At 36.9% G+C, this 27,431-nt stretch overlaps 1 protein-coding gene, 1 non-coding gene and 1 pseudogene across 4 annotated transcripts in view; 1 reads left to right on the top strand and 2 right to left on the bottom strand.

Annotated features, from left to right (window-relative positions):
• Window positions 1–27,431, bottom strand: part of DDX10 (DEAD-box helicase 10) — a 253,164-nt gene that overhangs the window by 13,678 nt on the left and 212,055 nt on the right. For all 3 annotated transcript variants that reach the window (XM_077893366.1, XM_077893365.1, XM_077893368.1), the window contains one exon: window positions 20,956–21,095. In XM_077893366.1, the coding sequence (XP_077749492.1) occupies window positions 20,957–21,095 (139 nt within the window). In that variant the 3' untranslated portion in view covers window position 20,956. The remainder of the gene's footprint in view (window positions 1–20,955; window positions 21,096–27,431) is intronic.
• On the top strand, window positions 8,620–9,217 carry LOC144305550 (ubiquitin-ribosomal protein eL40 fusion protein-like; annotated as a pseudogene).
• Window positions 20,541–20,642, bottom strand: LOC144311667 (U6 spliceosomal RNA). The gene has a single exon (XR_013377251.1). It is a non-coding gene; the product is annotated as a U6 spliceosomal RNA (small nuclear RNA).

The raw sequence follows: 27,431 nt of genomic DNA, 5'->3' as shown, positions 1-27,431 counted from the left end.
ATTTCTTTTGTCAGAATAGATGGATCATGGGTTATTTCCAGAATTTCAAAACACCTACAACTGTGTGCCCGAGACTAAATTTTGGTATTTCTTTGGTTTGACTGGAAATATTAACTGAGCTTTGTAAACACTGGACTCCAGACACTTGGGTGGACTGGAAATTGTCTTTGTTAATAAAATAAATATGAAACATTAACTTTTATTAACTTTCTTAAAACACAAAAATCTTTCAAAACATAGGGACCATTAAGGTTGAAAGAACAAGTTCTCTGATGATGAAAAATGCTGCAAATCATTGTTCTAGATTCAAACTGCAAGTTCCTTGAGGACAAAAACTTTTATTCTTCTTTGTAGCCACACTGCCCTAGTATCCCAGGCTCAATAAGTGTTTCTTAAATGATGAATAAAGCCAGTGGGCTGAGCTTCTGTACTGCTAAATATCTGACTGACCTACTTTAAAATATATAGGGTCAGACAGAACAATCTCTAATTAAAACCACACGCATACCTTCTTTGCAAGCCAGTATGTAAGCAAATGTTTAAACCTGTACTTTTTTTTCAAAGAATGTATCACTAATTCCAAAGAAATCTGACCGATCAAAGCCAAAGTGAAAATTAATACATTAGAAGGAAAATAACACTAGCAAGAAGCACCCAATAACCTCAAACTCAGAATAAGAAATGAGGCAATACTTCAAAATTACAGAAAGAGTATAACCTGGCATTTCAATTCAATGAGCAAGTATTTTTTATTTTCTTTGCAACAATAAATGTAACTTCTCTGGAATATATATATATCTCGCAATGTAAAGAATACCTCCTTTGTCCTCTATCATATCTCCTCTTGAAGTGGTTATTTCTTAAAACCAGTTACTTAACAGTGACTCTACAGTTATTAAATGTGGCTCTACAAAAATTTTGGTATGGAGGAAAGAAAGGCATGTTAGGGTCACACCTTACTGGAATGCTAGCAACTGCTTAAAACTTGGGAAATGGCATAACTTCAAAGAGTGTCAATTTTCTAATTTCTAAAATATGATTATCATCTACCTCTTGGAAAGCAGTGATAAACAAGTGATACATGCATAGCAAATACACTGTAAGAGTTCATTGACCTTCTCCAACTCCTGATGGTAGAAAGTATTTGATCTTTCTTTTAATGCTATTTGGGTTATATTGGGCTTTATCACATAAGGTGAAAGTCTTTTAATTTAAAATGCCTTGAGTTCCAAACAGTTTTAAGTCTGCTAAGGTCAGAACAGTTTTTCATTGAAAAAACCGGGGGGGGGGGGGGTGTCTAAATGGTAGATGAAGTGAAGGCTAATCCCTGAAACTCATCAAACATGTAAGGCTACTGAACAAGAGTGACCACAACCCAGATTTTGACTACTCAGCTCACATCCTAATGGATGTGGAACCACCAATAGAAAGAACTGTTGGGGACCTGGGATAGTCAGGAAGGGATACTGGGGAGATCTGGGCCTTGATGGGGTAAGAATCTAAGACAGGAATTCTGTAAGGAGACAGACTTCTGGGTGCTCTGTTAGGTGAAGTTTCTCAGCAACAGTAGTCTTTGCTGCTTTTATTAAGTCTATCATTATTCCTATCTACAACAGGAAACCTTAAGCTTTGAGAGGTTGGGAACACAGTTCCTCAAAGGGCAGTCCCATTCATAAGAAAGGGCTCTGCTGAGTTAGAATTTCATGTTTGGTGAAATAGGATTTCACTCTACATATTACCAAAATTTTAAAAACAAAGCATCTGATTGTCAGGCTCTACTATGTTCTGTAAGTCAAATAAAACCAGTTTCTAAACTATAAAAACTCTTACAGAATGGCTAAAATCTAAAAGAACTGACAATACCAAATGCTGGTGACAGTGTGGTGCAACAGAAACATTCATTCATTGCTGATGAGCATGCAAAATGATATATATATACTTTGGAAGACGATTTGGAAGTTTCTTACAAAACTCAACACACTCTTAACCATGTGATCTAACAACTGTACTCATTGGTATTTACCCAAAGAAATTGAAAACTATGTACGTTTAAAAACCTGCACATGAATATTTATAGCAGCTTTATTCATAACTGCCAAAACAACCAAGATGTCTTTCAATAGATGAATGGATAACTAAACTGTAGCACATCCATACAGTGGACTATTTTCATCAGGCCATGAAAATACATGAAGGAACTTTGAAAGTGTATCACTAAATAAAAGAGGCCACAATACAATATCATTCCACTTATACTATATTCTAGAAACAAAACTATGGATATAGGAAAAATATCCATGGTTGCCAGGGTTTGAGAGGCAGGAAGAAGAAAGGATGGGGAGAAAAAGGAAGAAGTGGGAATTATTCTGTATGATACTATAAAGGTAGATATATGTCAGTATGTATTTATCAAAACTCATAGGATGTACAAGAATGAATCCTAAAGCTAACTATAAACTTTGAGTGATAATGATGTGTTAATATAGGTTCCCTGGATGGTAATGAACAGTAATAAAATGTTGATTATAGAAAAGGCATGGCACAGGATGGTACACACATGGCAACTCTACTTTTCATTAAATTTTTAGTATAAAAATTAAAGTTGTTAAAAAAATCAAGTCTATTTATAAAAATATTTGCCTAGTTCAAAAGAGTTGATATACACCAGCATAACTTAAATTATTAGAATTTTCTCTAATGCTAAAACATGCTGTTTTAACTCATAACCTGAAGTAACTTCGCAGTCTTCATCAGGAATACTCAGATCATCTCACATTCTCTCCCCTGTTCTCATAAACCTCATACTGCCACATGCCCTTCTAATGAACTGCCGCTCTATGGAATAGGACAGCAGCTGTTTCTTACCCTCATCACCTTCCATGAACAACTGGCATCAGAGTCAGGACAGAGACATGATTTAAGGACGATGGGATGAGAAGGAGCCCAGGAATCTCCTCTGGCAGGAGTATGTGTGAGTGTACAGCCACAATTATGCTATTAGAATAAATATTTAAATTCTGTTAACTGTCCAAGGAATGGTTAGAATGTTAGGATGATTATTACTTCTCTACTTGAGGTTTTCAGTAATTCTTCAGGTTTCCCCTCACAGAGGTTTTCCCTAATCATCTCATAGAGAGTCAACTCTCCCAGATCCTCTCCCATTATTCCACAGAGATTGCTTTCATGGCCTTAATCAAGGATCCTTTTTGTCCTTTTGTTTACTCCTTTATGGTCTGTCTCTTCCATCGGGGGCTAAGCTTCGTGAGGGTTGAGATCATCTAGTCTCTTTTCTTTACAGCTCTACACCAGGCACACAAGTTAACTTTCAGTTTAGTGAATGCCTAAATAATGGGGATGCCAAAGGAGGAGAACAGACAAGGGAGGGCATTTCCCACGCTCCAATTTGGTAATACAGACTCTCTAACCAGATGCTGAACAAAATACATTACATGACATTTTCTTCACTACATTATTCATCATTTCATTCGAGTCTGTAGGATATTTTTGCAGACTATTTTGAATATAAGGCCCACCACATCATAATGAACGATTCTGATGAGGAAGAAAATGGAAAGTAGATATCCCAGAGGACATTAAATTCTATTCTTATAAATATATATATTAATTTAAAAATTCCCATCAGAGTTTTGCTTTTAGTAATTAAAAAGATCATATATTAATGATCCTATTACATATCATACTCTTTCTTTTTAAGGTTTTATTTTTTTTTTTATTTTTTTTTTTTTAATGATAGTCACAGAGAGAGAAAGAGAGAGAGAGGCAGAGACACAGGCAGAGGGAGAAGCAGGCTCCATGCACCGGGAGCCCGACGTGGGATTCGATCCCGGGTCTCCAGGATCGCGCCCTGGGCCAAAGGCAGGCGCCAAACCGCTGCGCCACCCAGGGATCCCCATACTCTTTCTTTTTACCTTCATTAGATCTTCACAATAATCTTGCAGGGTAAAAATTACCTTAATTTCACTGAAGAAAACTCAGGGTCACAGAGGTTAAGTAATTTGTCCATGGTCCAAAGTTTATAAAAGGAAGGAAGATTCAAATTCAGGTCTGATTCCAAAAGCCAGTTTTCCCACAAGGCCAAGTAGCCTGCCTTTGTTCTAATATAGACCTAGTTTCACAAAATTCCTACCTCTCAACATGGGGTTTATGATAGGGTTGCAAAGTTTATAAGGATATGGCACAGAGATCGATATTACCAAATTATATGCAGTGGTGTATGTGAGCAAAGCATTCAGTCTCTTGATCCATAGAACTTCATGTAATTCTTATTTAACACTTGCTAGAGCAATTATATTTAAGATACAGATGCCTCTCACCCCACCAGGAGCAGACACTATTTCAATTCCTATGTATTAAAACAGAAAAGCAAGGGTGCCTGGTGGTTCAGTCTGTAGGGCTTCCGTCTCTTGATTTCGGCTCAAGTCATGATCCCGTGGTTGTGAGATCAAGCCCTCTGTGGTGGTTGTGAGATTGAGACCCCTGTTGGGCTCCATGCTCAGTGGGGAGTTAGCTTGAGATTCTCTCTCCCTCAGCTCTTCCCTCCACTTGTGTGTGTGCATACTTTCCCTCTCTCTCAAGTAAATAAATCTATGAAAAAAACTGAAAGGCAAAAGGAAAGAGTAATTCACTGATATTTTTCCATGTAGAGGAAACTACGGGGTCGTACGCCACTTGATCTTTTAAAAATTCTCTGTCTGACCCTTAGGAGGCTTTAGCCAGACTTACACAAGTGGGGAGGGATGGGACAAATGACACATTACAAGAAAAAGAACATAGTCATTAGCACCTGCCATGAATCGGAAGACCGCTTATTGTTGAACGGCATACTTTAAATAAGTGATGTGTGAATTAATTCCAATAAAAAGAGATCAGAATGTCCTCTGTAACCTGGAAAGCATAATCTCTGGACTACAAGGATGCTGCGGTCAAAACCACTACTCTGAGCTTCAAGAATGTTCCAAACATTGTCTGTTATGATTGTGGCCAAGGCACTATAGGAGAAGAAGATCTGCTGGGGAATCCTGTCAACTTCTTCCCTGGTGTATGCAGGCTTTGCAGAAACACAATGTAGTGGAGTGAGTACCAAACTTCCAAGGACACTGGGGCAAGCAGTTCCAATTATTAAGTGATAAAATGGCAGCCAAAATCACTGAGAATTCTGTAAGCCTTGCACTAGAAAAGAGACTGCAGCCAGAAAGCATCATGATGGCTTGCTCATGTTTGAGCTCTTAACCTCTGAGGCAGCTGCATTTATTCATGCGCAATTAGGAGTGTGCACTTTTGTGTATGTTACATCATAAAATAGAGGATTGACATCAATTCACAAACCTTTTTAGAAACCTAACAAAAGCCAGGACAGGGTGCAGACTGGAGAAAGCACACTCCCTTTGCTATAATGCCATGCAGCTTTTCAAATTCTTGCTTTTTCCTTTTTTGGAATGCAAAGGAAAGAAATCAGGTGAAACTGCTGACTAATACAGCTAAAAGGAAGCTGAGGACTGAGATGGGAAACAGTAAGTATTCACTTACACAGAAACCCTTGAGTTTTTTTTAAAACATGCTGCCGAATTACATGTGGAAAGCTATGAGAGTCAGCACCTGAGTGTCCAGTTCATGCCCTTTTGTATAAAGCTCTCCTTTTGCATTCATATCAAGAAATGTAGCCTGGATTTTTTCCTAAAGAATTTTAAGCTAATAATAAATAAGCTTGGGACCATTAAAAAATATTCTCAGGAATCTTTGTATCTATCCTTAAGGACAGGCACTCTGGTATTCAAATATGTTGTGCCAGAGACCTTACCCATTATCATAAATTTTAATTTACAAGGCTATGGCAACAGTCCTAATGAAGATTACTGCAGTACATTCCATAAAATCTGTCCAGCTTCCTTCTGATGGTGAAGGCCCCTACATATAGAAATGGAACTGAATGCATTATATCCTTAATGCTTCTTTTCTAGCTGCTTAGGACTAAAACTAGATTTGTTTAAAAGAAACGTAGTCAAAGAAAAGACTAACTGGCTCAGCATTCATTACAAACGTAAGTAAAAGAGCAAAAGATGCCCTCTTAGGTCAAAATTCTAATAATGAGAAAAGGCTGGGGTTGGTGAGAGGAAACAGAAGGCAGAGGACCACCATCACATGAATGATCCATGTACATACCTCCTTCTGAAAAATGCACATGGGTCATTTGGGATTGGCAAAATGTTCTGGCCTTCCAACTCTCTTTTCCTGGTTCATAAATCCACTTGAGAATTCAATGAAAATAAATAGCCTCCGTTTCCACATAAATGCATGGGAGTATCTACACAATATGCACGCCCACACCATCATTTTTGCATACAATTTCAAGATGTTCAAGATTCTTCTAAAGTTCATCTATAGAGCCCAGATTAAGAAACCCTGCTCTGCAGTAATTTAGAAGGCATACATAATTGTTTCTCTTCTCTCAGATTAAAAAAAAAAATTAAACACCCATACAAGCTGGGTTTATATTATGCATTTTTTTTTTCACTGCTAATGTCTACGTAGAACATTTTGGGCTTCCCAGGAGCACATCAGCTTTTCTCAAACTACTTTTCACTCATTAGTTTTCAATATTCAAGATCATCACCTACCCAAACATACCCCTAGTCGTCCAGATATCTGGAAAAGTTAGGTTTTACAGTTTAGTCTTTCAGATGACTTCAAGAGAAAGAAAATCCAATCTTCAGCAAAAGCTGTCCGTTAAAGAATTACTTAAAGAAGGGAGGGGTCAATATGGTGGCATAGGAAGATCCCAATCTCACTTCTTCCCATTGTCACAACAAATTTAAATTACATATGAAATAATCTCCTCTGAAAAAGACCTGATAACCAGATGAACAGAGTCTCCACAACAAAGGATAGAAGAGTAGTGCTGAAAAGAGTAGGAGAAGATACGGTTTTGGCAAAACAAAACAGCAACTAAGCCCAAGTGTGGTGATGCCTAAGCCGGAGGAATCTCAAAGATACAGAATTTTTCCCAAAGAAGTCAGGGGTCTGTGCTCCACATCAGGTAGCCAACCTCTAGATCCTGCACAGGAGAGATGAGCCCCCCAAATGCTATGAAAACCAATGGGGATTACATGTAGGAAAACCATTTAACTATAGGGAAAAAAAAAAAACATACTCATAAAGGGCTTGTCAAGAGACTCCCTCACTCTGGGACCTGGCGCAGAGACACGAGTTGGAATACTGCCTAGACTATATGTGAAGGAGACCAACTTACTAATCTTGAATTTGCCAGAGAAGCAGGAACTTGGCTGGGACTCTCTAGGGACACAGACACTGGTAAGGGTTATTTCTGAAGTCTTATTGCTGATGTCAGTGCTGGAAGGCACCATTTTGGAACTTTTCCTCAAGCCTATTGGCACTGGAGGGTACCCACTGCTGATTGCCCTGCCTACCTCCATACCACAGCCAGGCCAAGAAAAAGCCTTGCTCACCCCTGTGCCACAGCAGCACAATGCAGCTAGGCTATGCAACATCCCTACACACTCCTGTGCCACAGCTGTGGCTCCAACACAGCAGGGAGGCACATGGAGCTCAGACAGGGGAATGCACCCTGAATTTCTAGTGCAAGTGGCTGGGGAGATAGTGTCTCTGTGCCTCATGAGACCTCTCCTATACAAGGGCACTCTTTCCTGGCTGGGAGAGGTAGCTAATTTACCTAATACTTAGAAGCAAACACGGAGAAACAAAATGAGGAGACAGAGGAATAGAGGAATATGCTCCAAAAGAGAACAAGAACAAGCCTCAGTAAAAGACCTTAATAAAACAGAAATAAATGATCCATCTGTTAAAGAGTTCTAAGCAATGTTTATCACTGAACTTGGTAGAAGAATGGATGAACACAGTGAGACTTCCAAAGGAGACAGAAAAACATAAGAAAATATCAAGCAGAAGTCACAGAGCTGAAGAATAATACCTGTACTGAAATATTCGCTAGAGAGGTTCAACAGCACACTGGATAAAGCAGAATAGATCAGTAAGCTGAAATATCAAACAATGGAATTCACCTAGACAGTACAGCAAAAAGAAAAAGAATTTTTTTAAAAAGAAGATACCTTAAGGGACCTTTGGGACACTGTCCAGTGGAATAACATTTGCATTATAGGGAACCCAGAAAAAGAAAAGAGAGAAAAGGCCAGAATGGCTTAAAACCCCTCTAATTTGAGGAAGGCAACAAAAATTAAGATCAAGGAAGCCCAGAGAGTTCCAAAAGAGATGAACCCGAAGAGCTCCACACCAAAACATATTATAATTAAAATGGTAAAAGTTGGGCAGCCCGGGTGGCTCAGCAGTTTAGCGCCACCTTCGGCACAGGGCATGATCCTGGAGACCCTGGATCGAGTCCCATGTCAGGCTCCCTGCCTGGAGCCTGTTTCTCCCTCTGCCTGCGTGTCTCTGCCTTTCTCTCTGTCTCTCATGAATGAATGAATTAATGAATAAATAAATAAATAAATCTTTAACAATAAATAAACAAACAAATAAATAAAATGGTAAAAGTTAAAGATAGAGACTCTTTCTTTTCAACAAGATTGCCAAGTGGCTGAGGGCTCAGGCCTTGTAGACACAGAGATGCAGATCTTTAGGAAAACCCTGACAGGTAAGACCACCACCCTAAAGGATAAGCCCAGTGATACCACTGAGAATGTTAAAGCCAAATTCAAAGACAAGGAGGGGGGACGCCTGGGTGGCTCAGAGGTTGGGCGTCTGCCTCTGGCTCAGGTCATGATCCTGGAGACCCGGGATCGAGTCCCACATCAGGCTCCCAGCATGGACCCTACTTCTCCCTCTGTCTGTATCTCTGCCTTTCTCTCTCTGTGTCTTTCATGAATAAATAAATAAAATTTATTAAAAAAACAAAAACAAACAAACAAAAAAAAAACAAAGACAAGGAGGGCATCTTGTCTAACCAGCAGCATCCAACTTTTGAGAGCAGATAGCTGGAGGATAGCAACACTCTCTCAGACAATATCCAAAAAGAATCCATCTTGTACTTGGTCTTTCATCTGCATGGTGGCATCACTGAGCCTTCCTTCTGCCAGCTGGCCCAGAAATCCAACTGCGACAAGATGATCTGCTTCCAGTGTAACGCTTGCCTATACCTTGTGCTTTCGATTGCCACAAGCAGTGTGGCCACAACAACAACCTGCACCCCAAGAAGGTAAAATAAGGCCTCTCCACTGGCTCTTCCTTTGACCACATGGTAGCCTCCTGCCTGGGGCCTCAATAAAGTTTCCCCTTCAATGACTGGGGGTGGGGGTGGGGGAGTGGGGGAGTTAAAGATGGACTTCTCAAAACCAGCAAGAGGAAACAACTTATTAAGTACAAGGGAAATCCTATAAGGCTATTAACGGATTTTACAGCAGAAACTTTACTAAAGGAAGAAAGTGGTATGACATATTTAAAGTGCTGAAAGAAAAAAATTTCTAACCAAGAAATTCTCCACTCACAGCACAGTTATCATTCAGAATTAAGGGGAGTTTAAGAGTTTTCCAGATAAACAAACAAACAGAGTTCATCAACAGTAAACCGAACCTATGAGAAGTGTTCAAGGGACTTCTTTAAGCTGAAAAGAAATGACACTAACCATTATATACAAAGGATGTTATATGTGAACCTCACGATAACTACAAAACAAAAATTTGTAGTAAATACACACCAAAATAATGAGAAAAAAATCTAACCATAACACTACAGAAAGTCATCAAACCAGGAGAGAAGAGAGAAAAAGAAGGGAATAGAGGAACTACAGAAAAGCAAGCAAAGAGAAAGGAATCCATGCCTAACACTAAAGAAATTCATCAAATACAAGGGGCTGGTGAGCAAAAGGAAAAGGAACAAGGAACTACAAAAACAACCTGAAGTTAATAAACAAAATGGCCACATGTACATGTACCTATTGAAAATTAATGACTTTAAATGTAAAGTACATATGAAACATTGTTCAGGAAAGCTCACTTGTTAAACCATGAAACAAGTCTCAAATTCAAAAATTGAAATCCAATTCCAATCACAAGGGTATAAAGAAGAAAATTCCAATCACAATGGTATAAAGAAGAAAACCACAAAACTACAGCAGTTAAACAACTGCTGCCACAACTGGTTTTGTGGCAAAACCACAAAAACATAGCAGTTAAACAACTTGCTACTAAACAACAAAAAAATCGTTGAAAAAAATCAAAGGAGAAACAAAATATTACCTAAAGACAAATGTAAACAGAAATATGATATACCAAAATACACGGGATGCAGCAAAAGTGGTTCTGATAAGGAATTCATAGCTATACAGGCCTCAAGACCTCAAGAACCAAGAAAAATCCCAAGTAAACAATCTAACTTCACACCTAAAAGCAACTAGAAAAAGAACAACAAATAAAACTTAAAGTTGGGAGAAGAAAGGAAGTAATAAAGATCATACCAGAAATAAATGAAATAAAGACTAAACAATAGAAATGATCAGTGAAACTAAGAGCTAGTTCACTGTAAAAAACAAAATTGATGAACCTTTAGCCAGGCTCATCAAGAAGAAAAGAGAGAAGCCTCAAAAAATAAAATCAGAAATAAAAGATAACAACTGAAACCAAAGAAATACAAAGGACCATAAGAAACCACTACAAACAATTATATGCCACCAAATTAGACAATCCAGAAATAATGGATAAATTCCTAGAAATACACAATCTTCAATGAATGAATCATGAAGATAAAGAAAATATGAACTGACCAAATTTCTAGTAAGAAAATTGAATCCTTGGGGATCCCTGGGTGGCTCAGCGGTTTGGCACCTGCCTTTGGCCCAGGGCGCGATCCTGGAGTCCTGGGATCGGGTCCCACGTCAAGCTCCCGGTGCATGGAGCCTGATTCTCCCTCCTCCTGTGTCTCTGCCTCTCTCTCTCTCTCTCACTATGTCTATCATAAAATAAATAAATAAATCTTAAAAAAAAAAAAAAAAAAAAAAAAGAAAATTGAATCCTTAATCAAAACCTCTCCAGAAACAAAAGCCCAAGACCAAATGGTTTCACTGGTGAATTCTATCAAACATTTAAATATTTAATGCCTATCTTTCTCAAATTTTTATCAAAAACTGAAACTTCCAAACTTATTTTACAAGGCCAGCATTACCCTGATACCAAAAGCAAAGACACCACAAAAAAAAAAAAAAAAAAAAAAAAAAAAAATTACAGGCCAATATCCTTGATAAACATAGATGCAAAAATCTGCAACAAAATATTAGCAAACCAAATTCAGCAATACATTAAAAAGAAATCACACACCACGATCAAGTAAGACTTATTTCAGGGCTACAAGATTTATTCAATATCTGCAACTCTATCAACATGATACAGCACATGAAGTATAAAAATCATATGATCATCTCAACAGATGCATAAAAAGCATCTGACAAAATTCAGCTTCCATTTATGATAGAAACTCTCAACTAAGTGGGTATAGAGGGAATGTACCTTAACATAATAAAGGGCATACTGACAAACCCACAGCTAACATCGAAAAACTGAAAGCTTTTAAGGTTAGGAACAAGACAACAATGCCCACTCTCATCACTTTTAGTCAATATAGCACTAGAAGTCCTAAGCACAGCAATTAGGCAAAAATAAATAAAAGTCAGAAGTAGAATTGAAAAGGAAAAAGGAAAACAAACCACTGCTATTTGAAGATGACATGATACTATAGAAAACCCTAAAGTCTTCATTAAGAAATTGTTAGAACTAATAAATACATTCAGGAAAGTTATAGGATGCAAAAATCAATATGCAAAAATCTGTGGCATTTCTATATACTAATGATGAACTTAGAGAAATAAATTAAAAAAGCAATTTCACCTACAATTGCATCAAAAAGAATAAAATATGTAGGAAAAATTTTTAACCAAGGAGGTGAAAGGCTTGTATACTAAAAAGTGCAAGACCTTGGTGAAAAGAATCTGAAGACACAAATAAATGGAAAGATATTCCATGCTCACGGATGGACGAATTATTATTTTTAAAATGTCCATATAACCAAAGGAATCTATAGATTCAACACAATCCCTATCAAAATTCCAATTGCATTTTTCACAGAATTAGAACAAATAATCCTAAAATTTGTAAGAAACCACAAAGGATCCCGAAGAGCCAAAGCAATCTTGAGGAAGAAGAACAAAGCTAGAGGTACCATGCTCCCTAATTCCAACTACACTAGAACTATACACTAAGAACTATAGTAATCAAAACAGTATAGTATGGGCACAAAAACATACACATGGGTCAATGGAACAAATCTAAGGGGCCGTAAGTAAACCCACATACACAGAGATAATTTGGGACAAAGGAGCCAAGAACATACAGTGGAGAAAGGACAGTATCTCCAATAAATGGTGCTCAGAGAACTGGTCAGCCACAAGCAAAAGAATAAAACTAGACTGCTATCTTACACCATACACAAAAATTAACTCAAAATGAATTAAAGATATGAATAGAAGACTTGAAACCATAAAATTTCTAGAGAAAAACTTAACAGCAGCAGTAAGCTCCATGATATCAATCTCAATGATGTGTTTGTAGATCTGACTCCAAAGGCAAGGGAAACAAAAGCAAAAATAAACAAACGGTACTACATCAAACTGAAATGGTTCTGTACAGCAAGGAAAATCATCATCAAAATGAAAAGGCAACCTACTGAATCAGAAAGATATTTGTAAATCATATCCCATAAGGGGTAAATATCCAAACTAGATAAAGAATGTATATAACTAAACAATAATTTTTTTAAAAAGGCAGAAGATCTGAATAGATATTTTTTTCCAAAGACATACAGATGGCCGACAGACACATGAAATGATGTTCAACATTACTAATCATGCAATTCCAAATTATAATGAGATATCACCTTATATCTGTTAGTATGGCTATTATCAAAAGGACAAGAAATAGCAAGTGGGATGTGGAGAAAAGGGAACCGTCATGCTTTGTTGATGGAAATATAAACTGGTACAGCCACTATGGAAAACAGTACAGAGATCCTTCAAAAATTAAAAATAGATCTACCATGTGATCCAGGTTTTTCACTTCTGGATATTTATCCAAAAAAAAAATGAAAACACCAATTCAAAAAGATATGTGCATTCCCATAGGTTCACTGCAGCATTATTCACAATAACTAAGATATAGAAAAAAAAAAACATAAATATCTATCAACAGATAAATAAATATGTTGTATAAATAACAGCCATAAGAATAAAATCTTGCTATTTGGACAATATGGATGTACCCTGAGGGTATTATGCTAATAAACCACACAGAGAAAGACAAGTACTGTATGATTTCACTCATAGGTGGAATTTGGGAAAAAAACAAAAACAAAAACCACCACCACCACCACAAGCTCATCGATACAGAGAATGGATTGATGGTTATCAGAAGGGAGTTGGGGGTTAGGTGAAATGGGTAAAGGGGGTCAAACTGTATGTTGATAGATAGTAACTAGACTTTTGGTTATCACTATTTTGTATCCCATATAAATGTCAAATAACAATGTTGTACAGCTGAATTAAATACTAATTTTACTTCAATTAAAAAATACAATGGCAAAAGCAAAAGTAAACAAAACAACAAAAATGAAAATCTTGAGCATGGGTACAACCTAGAACTCTAAAAGGGGAGTAGATAAGGAAATTACAGTGTATAAATAATGGAATGCTATCATTAGTTATGAATCCATTCTACATGAAGTCATGTGAAGTTAAGAAAAGGATCATCCTAAGAAAGTGAAGTTCTCAACAGTCTTTTCAGTGAAAACAAAGTTGCCATGCACCAGACTCTGGGTAGCAGCCAAGAGAACCCTACTAGTTGGTTCATTACCCTTGCTACATTACATGGTTTTTCTTGGCTTCTTGGCATCCAAGTCATTCATCCATCTTCCTAGAGACCCTAGCACTTCTGAAACAGGACAAACTCCTGTCATCAAGTCCCATTTATTCAGTGGGTCGCTAAACGACAAAGAAACAGAAAGCACAGGGCAAAAACTAGGACCACAAGTAAGGTCTAGCTGAGAATTTCCCAAATATGTCTTCCTCATCCTAACCCTCACCTCAGAAAACAACACCTTCCTTCCTCAATGGGTAGCCTCCTTTCCCCTATGAATCCCAAGACTAGTACTGCTTTTTCCCACACCCAACCCAACAATCTGCCTTGTAAATTTCTCCATTCATGCTATATACCACACAGGATATTCTTTTTGTTGTGTTGTGTTGTGTTGTGTTGTGTTGTGTTGTGTTGTGTTATAAGGACAATGGCAAAGGGGAGAAAGAGAAAATGAACACAATTGAAAGAAAGTCAAATAAAATTAACTCCTTGTCAACTATAATTTACATGAAATTCTGATCAAAGCCCAATGAAATGTGATAGTTCATGAACTTTTTATTTCACAAATAACAAGAGATGATGGAGATTTTTTCCCTTGGAAGCTGCTAGGCATATTAGAATCAGGGATAAATCTCCTGAAGTTAAAAAGAGTGAAAGGAAGGAATGACAGGCACACAATAAAGTCAATATATCATTAAGCTGAGCTGACTTCTTTCCCTATCTGCCACTCACAACTAGATCCACCAACGAATAGGGATTCAACTAAATGGAAAGTGTAGTCAGTAGTATTTTTCTTTTCACAATTACCTAGACTCTGAGTGAGGAAAAAAAAAAATCCCCTTAAAAAATAATCACCTCCTAGATTCAGCACCAACAATTCCACTAAAATTCACATAAAAACAATAATGTGCCATAACTGGCCCCAACTGAAAACACAAAGAACTGAAAACACTTTCTGGGCATTTTCCTTCCTCAGAAATTCGTCTCTGAGTCATACACATTTCTGCTGCAGGTGGAAAGCCTTCCACACATTACAAAGCTGACTGATAAGTCTTGGAAGAGAAGTTGGGAAGCAAGATTTAGTGAAGAAATGTCACAGAACAACAGAAGGAGGCATCACACAGATAAACATGGGTCACCTCCTTCACCTAGGGGAGAACTCTTAAACATAAGTTTATGTAGACACAGAAAGCCAACGTGGAACATGGTTGAAAAATAAAACAAAAACCTCAAACAAATGAAAAAAGATAAACAAAAGTCCTTCATCAGTCTTTTGACACAGAGCTGTGTCACATAAGCCAAAAAGAACAGCTCCTGATATTAAATGTTGAACAGTTTACGCTGTGCAGGAAAAGGCATCAATCCATATAGAAGTTACCATGTCTAAATTATGCCAATAATCTCAGTACAAATTATAGATGTAATGGGTCTTATGCCACCTAAAATGATTGACCAAACACGCCACCAATTTAAGGATTTTTATAAAGCAACCTGCCGTGGTTAGAGACTATGGTCTGTGAAATAAACAGTGAGATATTATCAGGCAGTAAAAGTCTAACCACAACCTTCTTTCTCTTTCCTTTTTCTGTTTGAAAAAGGTTAGGATTATAAATATTAAAAACTTAATTTGACTGGATAATGAATATCTTGAACACCCAGCTGCTTTTCATCATATTCAACACTTTGCAAATTTTCCTCATTAGCAATTCACATGAAGATGGCCATAAACCAAACATGATGAATGCTTCTAGATATACAAAAATTAATCTTATATTACATGCTCAAAACCAAATCTCTCAGCTTCTGAGGCGCAGCTGAAAGGAACAATCTTAGTGAAAGAGTTTAATTGGAATATGGTTAAAGATACTTTTGTTTCATTTCAAAGGCCACACTGTTTAGAAGCGCAACCTACCTTCTCCCCACTCAGGTAAGATTTAAAACTTCATTCAGGTTTAGCTTAGATGTTACTCCTTTCAGGTAGCTCTTCCAGATTCACCATGCCCAGGTTAGATTCTTCACTTGCTCTCTGTGCTCAGCTCATTCCCTCTCTGCCCTGCTCCCTACTGCCTCTCCCAGGGCACAGATCACAGCCTGTATCCATCATATTGTTTTGTAGGTGCAGGCTCAGCTGTCTGTAATCTCTGCTAAACCACAAACTGTGACAGCAGGAAAGATATTTTTCTTTATGTTTCATCCTCTGTACCTGCACTATCACCTGGCACCTGATAGCTTACTAAAATATTCGTAGTTGAATGGATAGACGGAAGAAATATTACAGCAAGCTGGAGACTAACAGATAAGTAGGTATTTTTAACTCTTAAATAAGTGGAACATGATTTAAATAATATAGAAGATTCTTACTCCAGTTCTTGGCACCACATATAGAGAAGAACACCAAATATTTTTATCATACAAGCATATAAATACATTATATAGCCTGTTGGGGAGATAAAGAAATAAAAAAAAATCACTTAATAGCACAAAGACAGTTCTAATATCTGAGGTCTTTCTTCCTCTGAAGAAAGTATTTAAGTCTGTATCACAAGTTACTAGAAGCAAGAACGCAGTTCTGTGCAGTTCCTAACGAACAATGACTCCCACAATGTCACCAAGTCCACTGCAGCAAAGATCTAGGTTTCCTATCAAATTGTTTCAGTAACAACAACAATAACAACAAATACTAACATTCTGTAGTAATTCTAACCCATGCTAATTCCACAGTTAGGAGGAAGCAGACGGGAAAGCTACAGAGTAAAACACAACCTGGGCCAATGTGTAAGGAGGATGGAAAATAAGGAAAGAAGCCACAAGGCATCAAAGCAAGCTCTCCCTTCTCTGTTTTCAAAAATAGCACACAAAAGCTCAGAGCCTCTGATGGAACTTGGGCATCTGCTGCTGACAAACCAGTAGACATCCTTCTGTACTATGGGGACACTACTGTTCCTATTTCACTGTTCTCTTTCTGGGAATCAACAAGCTATTAAAGAGAACATTCTTTTTTTTTTTTTTTTTAAGAGAACATTCTTAAGGTTCCTTCAAGGGAACTCAAGGTCACATTATTTTCATTGTCTCTGGGGCCATATTTAAACAAGAGATCTCTTTTTGTCGTGTGAACCTAAAGGAGCTGAATCTTGCACAAGAGAATCCCTCTGGAATCAGTGTTAGAGATGACAATTCTGAGAATTCTACAGAGGGTTAAGGATAGTGTAGACTCTACTGCACTGTGCTGAGGGAGGTATACTCTTTAAACCCTAAGCACACCTCCCTGAGGAAGAATGATCCACCTCAGATTCTGCCATTCTCCACTACATCTGGCTCTCCTTTGCCTACTTCTTACTAAGTGTCTCACCATGCAGAGAGACAAAAGTGTTACTCATGCTGAATATTTAGGGGTGTCACTGAGGTAAAGGACAATGAAATACCCAAAGGAAACTTTCAAAGAAACTGGCTCATGCTACTTACTTTGGGACTAAGCCATTTTCTAATTGGTGTTATCTGGTCTCATAAAAGTAACTCATATCAGAAAATGTGAAGTTAATAAGCAGGGAATAACCCACTGAGAGAGCAAAGATGACCAAGAGGCCAAAACACTCACTGCTGCCGCAATTACTCAGCTGAGGTTAGAAACAGTGCAGCAAACGTGAGTGTGCCAGGAGAGCCCTCTAAAGCTGATGCCACAAAATCCTAGCACCTACTCTTATTTATGGGAGGCATGAAAAAAAAGATGTAGCCAAACTGGAACAATGCAGTAAAACTGTACTGGTGCTAGTAATATAAATAGCAGTACCAACACAGCAATTACTACTATCAAAATTTAGTGTATATGGACTGACTTGTGAATACTTTTACTTCTCTAAAAACAATTTTGGCTTTAGTTTATACTTTATTCATTTTCACGGAGAAAGGGAAAGGGAGAAAAAATGGAAGTAGGGGAAACATAGGAACTTCACATGTGGGCTACTTCCTGTAACTATCCCATATCCTACCTTAGTTCGGGAACGGCACATAGGTCTTACCTTCGGTAGGAATCCCAACTGACTGATTCAGGCTGTATTGAGAAGGACTGCTTAAGCTGAATGGAAAGGAATATACACAAAGTATATACTGGATGAGGGATGGGGAAATCAATCACCAGTAATATGGGCCTGTCATCCTGGGTCTAGTCCAGTGGGAGATTTTGCGCTTGAGGGATATGTGGCAATGTCTAAAGGTATTTCTGGTTGCCCCAACTGGGGAAGCACTATGGTAGAGGCCAGGGATGGTGCTCAACAGTCTGCAATCATTTCCAACCCACCCAAACAAAGAATGATCTGTACCAGAATGTAAGTAATGTTGAAGTCAGGAAACCATGATCTAGTCAAATCTATCTTATAGTTAGCTCATGGATCAAGTCTTTACCCAAATGACATTAAAACAGTCTTCAGAGAGTGTCCCTGAGCTACCCTTCTTAATGCCAGAGTAATTCTCTATAACGTCATTGGAGTATTAGAACTACAGAATCAATGTGGTTTACGCACATTATGCTGATCCACCCCTTAGCACTGTGATCACAAAATATTCTACCCCTTGAAACTTTGGTTTCTTTATCTCTAAGAAGAGAGTGTTAGACTAGGACAATCTGTTGTCATAAACAAAAACAAAACTGCTAGAAAGTCCTCACGTGTGCTAAAGGGAATAAACCTTTGTTGATACTTTCTTCAACAAAAGACAATTTTTCTTCAGGCTAAGACAGGTTACTAATTCTTTTCAATTTCTGTTAATGCAAATTTACTAGCTGTGCCTGAAATTAAAACCATTTTAATTTCCAGGTAATGCTTAATTATTTTCCATCTGAACCTTTATGATAAGATGCTTTGACATCTCAAGGTACTCTAGCCTTCTAGTTCCTTGCCATTACATTATCTGAACTTGGCTTCTTCAGTTCTCCAACCATCTAAGCTATCATCTCTTATATCATGTAAGCTATGAGGGACAATTATATAGTTGCTTATAAATATACTTCTCTTTTTTTACTCTATAAATCTCCTCCATCAATTAATCTATCAATTTAAATATTTCAGGGCCTTCTCTGTGCCTGTGACATTAACAGTGGACATAGGAGTGGAGACAGAGCTGGATATATTGATAAAAAAGACAGTTTCTAGCTCTGAAGCATTTATAAGCTAGTTAAGAGAATGAAGCACGTGACACTATTAGAGGTGGTAGCAGGGAAATGTCACTATGAGGGTAAGAAATGCGAGAAGAATGAAATGAAGTGTCTGCTGCACACAGATTAAGGATGACCCAGAAGCTATAAGAAATGTTAGGAAAAAAATTCTTATAATAAATCAGATGCAAAAGGAATGCTGACAACTGGCCAGTGACTTCAAAGGTAGGTTCTCTGTCCTAAAGGTATATTAGATACACAAAATATGGCTAAAAAATATTTTTATGCCTCTTTGTCATCTCTCCTGCCATGATTTCCTTTTCCTGCTCTCCTCTACCTATAAAAGCCTTTCATTTGGTAGAATTCTTCAGAGCACCTTCATTTCTGTTAGATGGGATGCTGTCTGATTTCATGAATTGTCAAATAAATCCATTAAAACTTTTAAATTTTACTCAATCGAATTTGGTCTTTTAAACAAAGTTAATGACATAAAGTCATACGTGTTGAGTTAGATCACATCTATCAAAATGGAGATCCCATAAGCCATCTCTGAAAAGGGGACATTTATTTTAGAACATAAAGGGAAGCAAACTTAAACACTTCATGAACTACTAGTTCATCAAGGTTTCAACACGTTCACCAAAGAACTTTCTGAAGGAAAGTGTGCATATTTTCCCTTAAAGATCAATTTCTAAAGATTAGGAATATGCTCTGAACCTAAATTATTTAACCCTTACAGCACATATTTTTCTAAATCATGATCAAATTATTTTCACCTGTGGTGCCAGTATGCTCACTATCTGGTTTGCTATTGTGTCCCCTAGAAATACTAAAAAACCATTGTCTGCTACCTAGTTGTCCAATAGCAAATGTCTCAAGTTTCTGGCCTCACTTAGGAAGACAGTATTATGGATGTCATTTCAGTATTAGAAAATAATTCTATGTTTAAATGAGCACAAGATCACAATGAAGGGTAACTGAAATGATCCCTCCTTTAACATTTACTCTTAGGGGATAATCTTTTTGAGATTTTTTTCTTCATAATGTTCTTACTTAAAATCAGATTATAGCTCTTTGTGGCCTATCTCTCCAACTCCCAAATCCCTGAGCTAGTAGTTAGGGCTTCCAACAAGCTTCCTCTTTCCTTCAATCATATTACCTTCATCTGTTATTAGTACCTCCCTTCTGTCCGAAGAGGCTCATTGGTTTAGAATGTGCATGAAGTTCAGTGACCTCAACTTTTTAAATCAATACAATCCCAATGTAATCCAATACAGTACTCTGGAAACAAATGCTGAGCAAATCATACTATTATGCAATTCAATGCATTTTATCTGTTTTTGGCATGGTCACAAATAAGTTCACATTACAAATGAACAAATTTTAAATTAAGAGACTCTTCCAAGGGCTGTTTAAGTTTCCCATTATTTTATGTAGTTGTTACTTAGTTTTATATCAAAGAATGTGAAAGTACAACTGCCCTTTTTTAAAATCCAGAGAAAATTTTTGCATGTCATCCTTGCGCAGGGGCCATGCTAATCTTCTCTGTATCATTCCAATTTTAGTATATGTGCTGACGAAGCAAGCACAAAATTCAGAGAAAATTTTTAACAATAGTCTCAACAGAGTCCTTTGACAGTGAATCAAAATAAAATTCTGTTTGCATGAAATATACCCTACTGCATCAAATACTTAAGCATAAAGGATTCAGAAGGAGAAAGACAAGAAAAATAGAGGGGAAAAAAACCAATTCTTATTATAACTCTCACAACTAACAGTGATAACAGAAACAATAAGAGAGCCTCCTAAATGATTGGAAGAGTACAAGATATTTGTCTCTACACATCCTTTGGACTCAGAGGAGAAGATCCATATACAATCCTACCAAAAGTAAAAACATACCTTATTTTATTTTCCAGGTCTTCACTATCTGATTCCTCAGAGCTTCTGTGCTTATCTGGATCTGGAAGTGTGCTTGGATCAAAGCCATCATCATCATCATCTTCACTCCAATCCAGAAAGGCTTCCTCTTCATCATTGAGCTAAAGAAAACACAAAGGGAATTGTGGTATAAGGAAACAGCTGATGAATAATCAAGTTTTATTTCTAGACTCAAATAAATACTTCTCTAATTGATATCCTCAAATTGGAAGCTTTCTCTTCTGGTGAAAGTCTCTGTGACTTTCAGAATCATAATCATTTGCAAAGATAAAGGAAACCTGTGTCATTTCGAAAATATAATGAAAATACGGTTCAGAAAGTAAATCATCATTAAGTCCTTAAACACAACATGGGGAAATGGTCAGTTTTACGACTTCCACGTAACTCAACAGTCAAAGAAATAAAGTATAAAATAAAGTTGTTTTTGTGCTCCTGTTCAAACACATGTGAATTTTAAACTCTCAAAAGTATTATATGAAAATATAAAAGGCCTGAAGACAGGGTACAGAAACTCTCTTTTTGGTCTGATGACTTTTATGACTTTTATGACTAATCTAAGTGATAAAATTAACAATCAGACCAATACAAGCTCATTAATAATAAGGACTGTTCTAAATTCAAGTATAAGTATGAAGTCAGTAAGAACACTGGAAAATAAGAGGAACACTAAGAGACGGGAGAAGCAGTAACACATCAAAGGAGCTGGGAATAATTCAGTTTCATGCAAGTAGGTAAGTAGGTGGGCTATTTTTGCTTTTATTTTATAGTGGTTTATTTTTGTCAAAGAACAAAGTAATGTAATGTTAAAATAAACTTACTACACATTTATGTAATGACCATCCCTTATAGAAAATTTATTTCTGGCACATTGTGGTTCTTATCTACTAGGTTACAAAACCAAACAAGCATTGCCACACGCATTTAACAGATTATAAGTAGGACAAAAAAAAAAAAAATCTGGATAAGTTTCTCTCAGTTACCATCTTTATAATTCCTCTTCACACCATATAAGACAAACGTCAATGATTCTGTTTTCAAATGTTTAATGTTCTTTCCCAGGAAGTGAATAACAACTCAGAATAGCATAGCAAGTGACTGTGCAGGCCACAATAGAGGCCCTCTAACACTTTCTCAACATCTCTTTCTTGATAACCTCTAAACATAACAAAAGGAGGAAGAAGAAAAGAAAAGAATTAGTCATCACTGCAAAAGGCCCCTATTGCTTTTCTGGTAAAGTTCCCTACTGAAAATAACAGGTCTGAAAAAAAATCTATCAAAGGTGGGGGTAGGGGGAGTTGCCATCAAAAGCACTAAGCAGCATCCTCCACAGCATACTATATGGTCTACTTGAAAATAATCAAGGATATCAACAAAAATTGAATGTCATCATATACTCAGAAACACTAATCTCCTGGGCTACAAGATATTTCCAATTTTCCAGTCTGGTGCTCTCAATGGAATTTGAAGACAGAGCAGACTCAAAATAATTCTCAAGTTTTGGGTCTCAGGGCATCTTTACATTTAAAAAGTTATGAAGGACTCCAAAGATCTTCTATGAATGGGGATTATGTCTACTGAAATTTACTGTATTAGAAATTAAAACTAAGATTTTAAAAATTACTTTTAAAGTAAAAATAAAACTCACTGCATATTAACATAAAAGGCATATTTTATGAAAAACAGCTATAATTCTCCAAAATAAAAGAACACTTTTATATTTTTGCAAGTTCCTTCAAAAACTAGTTTTCCTGTTTTTTCTTTTTTTAGAGAGAGTGTGTGTATGTGAGTCAGGGGAGAGAGAAAGAGAGAGAATCTCAAGCAGGCTCCACACCCAGTGCAGAGCCCAACTCAGGGCTCGATCTCACAACCCTGAGAACATGACCTGGGCTAAAATCAAGAGTTGGATGCTTAACCAACTAAGCCACCCAGGTGCCCCTTCATTAACTAGTTTAAAAGAAGACAATTGGATGCCCAAATGTTCCTCCGCATTCACAATGTGTTGTTCTGGGTGAAGAATATAAAAAAATCTAGTCTCTCTGAGGTAAGAGTGTTGGGAAAGGGAGGATTAGTTTAATAGCCTTTTCAGGTAACTGCAGTTACTTTTCTTTGGTAATACAACAAACCCTGATGAGTAGTTTCAGAACAAGTAGCTGCAATGTAGAATCTGAAGCCATTCTGTACTGTTACATTAAAATCCATTGGTCTACTTTTCACTTCAAATCCATCTTTTACCAGTGAGTGGTCTCATAACATCATGCATCAGCTATTTGGAAAACACTGGTTCACTGAATTATGTTGATCTTCCTTATGTGAATCTTCAAGTGCTGACACATTTCATTTCACAGTATTTTTCAAAATCGTATTTGTTAATTTCACTATCAAAATTATAAAAAGGGTCCTTCAAAATATGGGAAGGTATTGGTAGATACAAGCCTTCCAAAATTCTTATTTTTTCTTAAAAATTCAAATTTTATGATTAACAACAAATATTTTCAGTGTTTTCCTTGAAATGTAAGCAAATATGTAATTTTCCTCTGGTGGCTTTCAAATGTTTATCATAAAGGAGCTTTACTATATGTCTGGGAATGGTTTTGTGTTCCTCTTTCTTTGGGCTCTGCAAGGTTCTTGGATCTATCATTTCATGTTTTTCACTAAATTTGAGATGTTTTTGGCCATTATATCTTCAAATATTTTTATGCCTCTTTGTTATCTTTCCTGCCATGATTGTAATGACATGTATATTGGCCTACTTCACAGTTCTCTGAAGTTTTGCTCATTTTTTTCCAATCCTTTTTCTTCTTGGTCTTTGGATAGGGTCATTTCTACTAGGTCTCCTAGTTTGCTATTCCTTTCTTCTGATATTTCCAAACTACTTTTGAGCCCATCTGGCAATTTTTTTTTCTTACAGTAATTGTGTATTTCAGCTCTAAGACTTCCAAGCTTGTTTTAAGTATGGTTTCCATTGCTCTGCTGAGATTATCTCTTTGCTATTCATCCATACTATATTTTCCTTTAATTCTCTCAACATACTTTCCTTTAATTCTTTGAACATATTTAATATAGCTGCTTTGAAGTCTTCTAAATTCAAATCTGGCCTAATAGTTTCTTTTATTGCCTTTTTTTAAAATTTTTTTTTATTGCCTTTTCTTGAGTATGGATCACATTTTACTGCCTAATTGCATCTCTAATATTTTTGTAGAAAAACAGACACTGCAGTTATAGAAACTGAACTCCGTCATGTTTTTCCGAGTACTATCGGATTTGTATTCTATTAGGCAGTTATCTTGCTCGGATTCAAACCACAAACTCTAAACCATGGTGCTCAGCTGCTTATATCTCTGTTTTATCTCTGTGGTTTCCAAATGCTGCTTTTTTAGCTTGGCTTCCTAAGGTCTCCCCTGAGCCTATGACATGTGACACTCAGCCAAGGATTTAAGTTGAATTGGGCTCACCTTCTCTGTAGTTTTTTTGCTTGTGAGAATCACTTTAATTTCCACCTGCTCTGTTAGCTTTGAGATCTATGCTCTGACACTTCAAGCAGAATATTTCACTTAACTGCATTTTAACACCTAGTACCATTTAATATGCCCTTTTAGCATTTATTATAAAGCAAGTGGCCTTCATAAAATGCTTACAATAGGAGAAATAAATTAGGGAGACTTAGTATAAATATCTCACTCAATATTCCAGTGTATATATTTAACTACTTGAAGAAAAATACTAAGAATGATGAAAATTTACTTTAAATAGATAAAATACTATTTGGTTTTCTGTTAATATAATTCTCTTCCAATTAACAGCATTCAGATTTTGCTATTTCCTAACTTCTAAGATGATCACCATATTGTTTGTACTGCATTACATACCTTAATGCATGACAAAGACAAATGAATTTAAGGTGGCAATCACTCCTTTCAGAAATACAATTTCTTTTTTTTTTTTTTAAGGTTTTATTCATCACACACACACACAGGCAGAGACACAGGCAGAGGGAGAAGCAGGCTCCATGCAGGGAGCCCAACTCGGGACTCGATCCCGGGACTCCAGGATTAGGCCCTGGGCTGAAAGCGGCACTAAATCGCTGAGCCACCCGGGCCACCCAGAAATACAATTTCAATCTACCAGAAGTGTAGGGATGATGGAAAAAAAGTCATTTTTATATTGATCTTTCTTGTCCTTTGGTTTATTCTTCATATGATCAGAAATAAAACTATAAAATATATATGTATTATGAAAAATATAATGAGACTCTGGTAGCTTTTATTAAAACAAAAACTATCATTTACAATAAACACAAAGCATAAATAAAAGTCACTAGGAGTACCGTCACAATGAAAACATTCTAGAGAAAAGTACTCTTTGTCTTTCTTGTGAGGTCTAGTTCAGAACTATGTTCCTTCTAGCTATATAAGGCAGAAAAAAAAAGACATGCTAGTTGCTCTCATCTCTATCCTTGTGATTTCATAAATCATTTAAAAGAATATTTATAAAAATGGCACCATACTAATTTTTATCTCCTTTTGGACTTCTCTTCAGGAGAACACAAATACTCTGACATTCCTATCACCTCCCAACTGACTGTGACACCTTAGTGTGTTAGGACATCATGACTAGAAACTCATGGCAAAAAGGGAACTATTTAATAACTTAAGAATTTAAGCAGAAAAGTAGATTTCCACCTTAGAGATGGTGGCTGAAAGTAATGGGAAGGGTGGCTGAAGGGTGTTAAGATTTGAAGGTAGGATATTGGTTTAAAAATTATAATAATCCAGGTGGAAGGAGGTTATTCAATGAGGGAAATACCAACAGAAATGGAGGTACGGACATGTCTGAGAGACATTAAGGAGGGAGAACCAACCAGATTCAGTGGACTACACGGTACATAATATATTCCAGAGAATATGCACAGAACCATAACTATACATGTCAAATACAGTCCAAGAAAGCAGCTTGATAAATACTGTGAAGACGCCTTAAAAAAATTCCTTTATTCAACAAGTCTTTATTAAGAGGCTATATATACACCAGATACATGAGTAGGTTCTGGGGATGCAGAGTGAACAAAACAAAGTCTCTACCCTAATAAGAAACTGAACTGTTCTAGGATAGTTATGCATGGAGAAGCACTCACATGAAAGCCAGGTTCTGCTATTTCTGGGGAATAGCTGATTTAGCATGAACGGACTCCACTGGGCCTGCTAAAATGCCTTATGTCTTATAGAATGCAGTCTTCAACTTACGGTTCCTCTAACATGCAGCTGACTGATTATGGATCCTGACTGTCAACATACTTCTCTTCAGGTACTTCCATGTTAGAACCTGCAACCACTCCTGCCTCACTGACTAATCAGTCTCCTACCTCCTTCCCCCAACCCCAGCTCAAAACAAAACAAGAACCCATACTGTCACACACTCCTCTTACCCCTGAGATATACACCTCACACACAAAGTGATCAGGGTCACCTCTATGAACCAGTTGTTCTTGAAATATAGTTTAAGAACTTCTGAGGAAAATATTTCACCTAAACTAAGAATGGCTTTTCCTAATATAGTTACTTGGAAGACTCAATTATAAGTAGGACAGAAGAAATATCTGAAAAAGAAATGTAACCCAACTAGCTTTTATTTTATTTATTAGCTTGCTTTCAGTTTTGATGATGGCAAGCAATACATATGGAAAGTGTCACCCTCCAACAACAAATTCATAAAGGGCTCTGACACATTTTCAAGCCCTATGAAATAAGAAGATAATTATTGTTCTTCTTTTCAAAATGAAAAAAAAAAAAAAACAAACTGTGATTCAGAGGACTAAATAACTTAACCAAGGTCACATAAACCTGGATGTACAGCAGGCCTTCTCCTGTTATCACCCAGAATCTTAACTTTCACCATAAAATCTCTGGATTTGCTGCCTGTAACAATTCTTTCTTCAGAATCAAGCATATTTTATAAGTTTCATAAAACATAGAGCGCTGCTTTCAGTGCACTGTGCATGCATCCATCTCTACTCTGACCACTCTGGTCTCCCAAGTACATTTCTGGTTTCTCTTGCATGCAGTCCTGCACCCACTTCTTCATGAGACTCCCTGTAACCATTTTTCCCTCCCTTCTGATAATATCAATTGTCTACTTTGTAATTAGAGCTATTTGTTTCATTAAGTTTCAAATCTGATCATGTTTTCATCTGCTTACAATCTTTAAGACACACTTTCTTTCACATTCTAGAACAAGTCAAGCTCCTTCCCATCTCAACATCCTCACACCGGCTATTCTTTCACTAGGTCCTCTTTCACTTCCTCTTGCCTGGTGTACGGTGTCTTCAGATACCAAGCGTGGTATCTTTTCAACACCAATTTTCCAATGCCAAATGAGTGTCCCAATAATTCAATTCTGACACTATGCAGAGTTAGCAAAGACCCTATAGGTAAAGGGCTTGG

Source organism: Canis aureus, chromosome 3 (assembly GCF_053574225.1).
Source record: "Canis aureus isolate CA01 chromosome 3, VMU_Caureus_v.1.0, whole genome shotgun sequence".
Lineage (NCBI taxonomy): Eukaryota > Metazoa > Chordata > Mammalia > Carnivora > Canidae > Canis > Canis aureus.
Note: the sequence above shows the minus strand (reverse complement) of the source record. Positions and strands in the feature narration are given on the sequence as shown.